This window comes from Centropristis striata, chromosome 6 (assembly GCF_030273125.1).
Source record: "Centropristis striata isolate RG_2023a ecotype Rhode Island chromosome 6, C.striata_1.0, whole genome shotgun sequence".
NCBI lineage: Eukaryota > Metazoa > Chordata > Actinopteri > Perciformes > Serranidae > Centropristis > Centropristis striata.
Genome location: NC_081522.1, coordinates 34,081,075 through 34,087,577, shown reverse-complemented (window position 1 = coordinate 34,087,577; position 6,503 = coordinate 34,081,075). Strand labels below are relative to the sequence as shown.

General features: G+C 40.5%; 1 protein-coding gene across 2 annotated transcripts; it reads right to left on the bottom strand.

Annotated features, from left to right (window-relative positions):
- Positions 1-4,190: 4,190 nt before the first annotated feature.
- On the bottom strand, positions 4,191-5,982 carry LOC131973572 (E3 ubiquitin-protein ligase TRIM21-like). Of its 2 annotated transcripts, XM_059335600.1 has the most exons (2): positions 5,729-5,958; positions 4,191-5,692 (listed from the first exon to the last, which is right to left on the bottom strand). In XM_059335600.1, the coding sequence occupies exons 1-2, from the start codon at positions 5,956-5,958 to the stop codon at positions 4,312-4,314; spliced, it is 1,611 nt and encodes a 536-aa protein (XP_059191583.1). In that variant the 3' UTR covers positions 4,191-4,311. The 2 variants fall into 2 exon arrangements, with proteins under 2 accessions (XP_059191583.1, XP_059191584.1); XM_059335601.1 differs by having other exon boundaries at positions 4,191-5,982.
- Positions 5,983-6,503: the final 521 nt, after the last annotated feature.

The following is a 6,503-nucleotide window of genomic DNA, read 5'->3' as shown; positions in this document are numbered from 1 at the left end:
TGTGTCCATTCTAAGGTGATGTGTGTTGTGTCGACTATTTATGTATTGACTATTTGTTGTGGGCCATGTGGGCCGTATGAACTACGACAACCTGCTGCTCAAAATGAATTATCCCTTGTGGGATTAATAAAGTTGTTTTAATAATTTAATTTGAATTAATATCAGTTGGCAGTCTCAAGCCTCCATGGTTTCCCAGCTATTTGGGAGTTGACTTACAGGATCTACATTAAGTTGGCCTGGACTGCTCCAAAAGCAACAAGCAAAAACAGCTCATATCTGGCAGCACATAAGTTCATATCCTTGTTCATATTACATTGTATTGTACAACCTGACCTGTGCTTGTTTCTCAAGGGCAATGGGGCTTTTAACAGCATTTTGTCATTACTATCTGACACTGTTGCAAACTGCTTGAGTGAACTTTTAAAAGCCTTGGTTGCGTGCCGTCTCTGTCTCCTCATTTCCTGTCATCTATTAAAAGTTTATAGAATTTTTTAAAAGTTTAAAATTAGGAAACAAAACACCACCTTGCTGCATGTCATGTCATTTTCTCATCGAATCAGCTGCTTTGCATGTTACCTGCTTAGACTGCACTTTGTAAACACACATACACACACAGCCAGTAACCTTGTACAAAGATTTATTTTTTGCAAGCTCAGTAGCCAATTGTGTCAGAGCTAATTGAAGGTGTGAAATATGCTAATGAGTCCGTGTGGAGGCTGACAGATATTCAATGTTCATTCCATCATGCAAATGTGGAACAGCTGAATATTTTCCTGCTGTGTTTATGAATCAGCTGATCGATAAGTCATTTGACACCACAGGGTGTGTGTGTGTGTGCGTGTGTGTTTGTGTGTGTGATTGACAGCTCTGCAAAAAGATGACTTTAACGTGAACTGACCTACCACATAAAAAGTGACTGAATCCTGATTGGATCCTGTTTTTTGGATGGATTGATTGACAGGTCTTTAAAAAGTGTTTCCAAAAATCATCATAAGTAAACCAACAATGCATACATACTCATATATCAGATAGTGTTGAGATATTATTTAATAAGGGTTCAAAAAAAGTTCCTGCAGAAGTTAAATCTTCTGCAGTTTGAGCATCACTCAGCTGAAAAACATGCATCAGTAACGATGGAGCCACCTTGTTGTTTGGTTTGACAGATGGTTAAACCACCATTTAACTTCAGCTGTGAGTCGAGTTCTGGCTTCTTTACAAGCTCCAGTGAATATGTAAGTGAATGCTGAGAGCTGAGAATGGATCTGAACTGCACTGACGGACAGATCGATCCCACGCAGCCTGCAGGGGGTTCAAACTGAAAAGACTCAAGTAATTGGTGCTTGAAAAGCACCTCGAGTCTCCCATCTGTCTGAATGTTATTTTGTCATAAAGTTGAGAAAACACAGTTAACATGTTGTTCATTTACAGTGAGTTTGCAGTAATACAGGCGGCTGCGTGAGGCTGCACTTAAACACTGAAGTCAAAGTAGCAATGCCATAGTGTAAAAATACTGCATTCAAAATGAATTAGTTGTTTTTTAAATCAGTGCAGGAATGTGTACATTCATTGAGCACTAAACAATCATTAATACGTAAAGATTTAGTAGATTAATGGCCTTCTGACTGAAAATGAAGTCATGCATCTTCCGTGTGAATTTTAATCCAAGTTTTTCCATTCTTTGATGACAACAAACAACAACAAATTGTTGGTCAGGCATGCATGCAAGTCCTTGTGTGTCCTACTTGCTGGCACTCTGCACTGCTCTCATATGGCGGTTAGCGATGATAATGCCACCCCAACCCACCAAGTTGTCTCAAAAAGCGTACTGGATTCCCCTCTTCAAGTTTCAGTGTTTCCTCTGTCCCCACTGTGGCTGATTTTAGGGTTTTATACAGCAACTTTGATATTCAAACTGAAAACATGATCAGTTATTTGAGTTGTCATGTCTCAAGTCAAGTCGAGTCAAGAGTCTGTAACTTCCAAGTCAGGTCTAAAGTTATTTATTTTTTAAGTCGCAAGTCATCAGAACCAGGACTCGAGTCCATTTGAGTCGGTCACAGTAACTCAAACTCACAACTTTGATATGGCCACATGTTGGCGTCTTCAGATAATATTTTAGAAGTTGTCTGTCAATGTCAAGATACTAAACAAATAAAAATTGTGAGGTCTTTTCTTCTGCTTCTTTAATGGCAGTTGGCAAATGATAAAATTAATCCAGTAGTTCTGGACGAGTTTCTGCGTCCTTCGTTGGCGCCACCATCTGGTAAATGCTTGCCTGCAATATTCAGACTTTTCATCCTGTATTAAAGACTCTGTCCAGCTCTAACCTTCTGCTGTCTTATCCATCTATTGATGCCTCGGCCGTTGTTTCCATCTGCACCGGTGCTTATTAAGACTTTCTGTGATTCGGCGATATCAGCACTGATCGACCCCAGCGTCCACTGGCCGGAGAAAGATGGATGGGGCATCACAAGCTTGGACGAGTGATTCAACCCCACTATAGAGGCGAGATGAGGCCCAGAGCCTCTGAGCTGAGAAACTCGACTGGCTTTGTCCCTAAAGAAAGTTCACAAGTCACTCACAAGTTTGACAGACCAGAACACAGTTTTGCTCTCAGAGCTGAATCAGGTCAGAATTTCTATTTTTTTTTATAGTATCCACATTGTGTCCATTTTCCTTTACTTACTTTTGTCTTCTGGACTCTGTGATTATGTTTTTAACTGCTTGCATGCTGTACAAACTTGCATTTTCTGCCTCTGCCTTTACCCCCCTTTAGCTTTTTATAGCTGCTTCACATTTTACCTTCCTTTTCCTGTAATGGTTTTGTGTGTTGTTTGCTTTATTGTTACTTTAATGTAACATCTGGCAGAGGGATTGGATATCAACCTTTTGGCACATTTGCAGTGATGTTGATTAATGTGCATTGTCCCAGTAAAAAATATTTAATTAAATTAAGTATTTACTGCCCAGTAGTGAAAGAAGTATTCAGATCCTTGACTGAGGAAAGTACTACACACAGTGAAGAAATTCCACTACAGGGCTGCAGAGTCCGGACTTTTATGACCACATTTATGAACTCTTGGACTTGTCTTGGTCTCAGGCTTGGCTATCTGTCAAGTTGTTCTGTTGATTCTGGGTCAGTCGTACAGAGGGTTGCCTAATTCTACCAACATGATGTGATTGATTAGTTTGTTTGAAGAGAGATCAATCTTGTTTATGTTCAACCTGACTCCGTAATTGCTATATCAGCAATGGAAAGACACATTGTCTTGCCTCTTATGATCTTGAATGGGACTAGATTTGGAGTCAGTCTTGACTGCCTCTGGACTTGGCCTGCTTGCTTTGTGTCAGCACATGTGAAATATAATAATCAGTTAATGTCTTCATCAAAACTCCATACAGGTATCAAAACCAAACATCACAGTGTGATGCAATACAACCCAACAAAAGGCCAAAGTATACTCTGCAGAGTGATGGAGTATAAAAGTTTGTATCAAAGTTTGTCGACACAAGAATAGGTCAAATAGCAAAACAGCCTGAAAACACGTAAGAGTGTTATATGCAGCATTTTCATTTATATAGAATAAGGAAAGACAAGAAAATAAGCCCTCCTCATCGTCACTTAGATTTTTGCAGGTACAGACACTGTGTCTGTATTTTCTCTTTTCTAATTTTGCTGTGTGCCAGATGTTTCTGGACTAAATTGCAACAGAGGATTTATTTTTTGGGGACGCCTTCAGGCCCAATTTCAGAGCCATCACTTTTCATCACCTTCCTCTGCAGAGGATGATCCAGCAAGTTTGAATAAATATGTAACATCGAAAATTTAAATTATAGATTTGTATAATTGTAAAGTATTTGACAATATGTGCTATTTAATTTAACCTACATTAAATCATGTTGAACATAAAACTTATTAAAGTTATTGTTCTTTACCCCTTTATTTTGGCCGCCCAGTGGCGAGGAGGCCCTTGAATACCTGTATATAGATCAACCAGAACATTTAAGAAGCATACAAATGCATCTTAATTCTGAATAACCTTAATTTGATGAACCGGATGACCGTAATCAAGTTATTAGAATAAATCAAACTACATTAGTAATTATTAAGATTCATTCTTGTAAAGTCTGTGTTGGAAAAGTAAGTACTCACTGACATCAAAAAAATACATTTATACAACAAAGGGAAATAAAATGCATTGCTCGGATTCTAAAATACAACTATGTATACACCGTACATCACCAAATAACATGCATGTATTACATTAAATGAAAGTGATTTTTTTTTCTGTTGAATATCAAATGGTTGTTCTACTCAGTGTGATTGATAGGAGAGATGATCAGAGGGTCAGAGTTTTTAACAGCGTCTTTAGAACAAGGACTGAAGAATGGGTAGAGTTTCTCAGTGAAGCAGCAGCCAGTAAAGGAGTAGATAAGAACTGCAGCTTCAATGTCATAAAAGGAGACCAGACCCTCCTCATAATCCACAAACACCCCCACCTTCTCAGGCCGAGACTTCAGAGAGAGACGGACTGGAGGGCCAGCACAAGCTTTGTACTCATTTTCATTCCTCAAACATATTGTCCAGTAACCATTCTGAGGTTTCAGTGTGTTGACTCCCTTCCTGTTGAGCGACTCTCTGACCACTCCTAAATCCCACTCAGTCTTCCCTTTAACCTGAACCTCGTAGGAATATCTTCCTGAAGAGAAACTCTGCTTTGCTAAGACATTACCACATCTATCAAACCTCTCTTGATTGTCTGGGAGTTTCTTCCTTACATCACCATGTTTAACTTGTTTTCCATCATCAGACAGGATGAGTTTAGGATGTGCTGTATCAGGATCAAGTGTCAAATCCACTGCAGACTGTTGGACCCTCTTCACCTCAGCCTCAAACAGCTTCTTCATCTGTTTACTGAGCGTCTCCTCCAGCTGATTCACAGCTCTCCTCACAGTCCCCATATATGAAGGTGGACGGATGCTGACTTCTGTCCAGTCTTTGGTGGGTGGAGCAGCGTTCAGGGAGGTGAAGCTTTGGAGGAGGTGGAGGTGGTCTTCAGACTGTGAGAGCTGCTCCACCTCAGTGCGTCTCTTCTTCAGCTCAGAGATTTCCTGTTCCAGCTCTTTGATGAAGCCTTCAGCCTGTTTCTCTGTCTTTCTCTGCTTCTCTTTGATCGTGTCGATGAGCTCGGCCTGGCTTCTCTCAACAGACTCCTTCAGAGCGGTGAAGACCTGAACACCATCTGCTGTCTCTCTGTCTGCATCTTCCTTACTGAGCTCCACTGAGTATTTGATCTCCTCAATCTTCAGTCGTCTCTTCTGGATCATCTGCTGAATTTCAGCATCGGTCTTCCCCAGCTCCACCTTCTTTCCTTCATATTCTTCTTTCAGAGGAACAACATTGTGTGTCTTGTGGTCTGAAACAGTGCAGAGCATGCAGACACACGTCTGGTCGGTCTTACAGAACAGCTCCAGCAGTTTATCATGCTTTGGACACATCCTGCCTTCCAAGTTCTCGACAGGGTCGATCAGCTGATGTCTTTTGAGGCCTGACATTGTCAGATGACGCTCTAGGTGAGTCTCACAGTAGGACTCCAGACACACCAGGCAGGACTTCAGGGCCTTCAGTTTGGTTCCAGTGCAGACGTCACAGGGAACTTCTCCTGGTTTAGAAACTTGCTGCTCTGAGCTGCTGCTGCTGGCTTTCTGTTGAGCTGACTGTCTGAACTGAGCAGCCACCTCAGAGATGAAAGTATTCACCTGCAGCTCAGGTCTTGTGTTGAAAACCTTGTTACAGTTGGGACACTGATATGGGACATTAATATCCCAGTGTTTAGTGATGCAGGTTTTGCAGAAGTTGTGTCCACATGGTGTGCTGACTGGATTAGTGAACATATCCAGACAGATGGAGCACAGAAACGCATCTTCAGCCAGCAGACAGCTGGCAGCAGCAGACATATCTACACTCTGAGGTCAAACAAGTATGAAAAACATGTTACGGCATATCTTTAAGTTATTTGCAAGGTGTGTAGAATTTAAAGTGACCACTGAATTGTCCCAAGCACCCATCTTGATTTTTCTTTTCAAAGAAAGAAAGAAAGAAGATTGACCTTAACCACTAATTCAATGTTAATATACATTAAAAGCAGATATAATTTCCATCCAGCTCCACTAAGGATTAACTCAACAACAACCTGCTGTTTCCACTGGATGAATGCTGATTTTTGGGTCGGTGATTATGGCTAAATAAATGTGAAGTCTGTAAATTAGTTTAAATCAGGGTGACCAGATCCCAACAAACCAAATGTATGTTTGTGTGAGACAATCTGCATATCTTATGTTTTTCTGGTGACTTGTAACTTTCCTCGTTGTGTGTAGAGTAAAGAAGGTGAAAGGTTTTTTTTTTAAAAAGTATTCAGATCCCTAATGAAAGTAAAAGTACTAATAGCACACTGTGACATCACTCCATTACAGTAAAAGTCATTCAAAACTTACTTTACTAA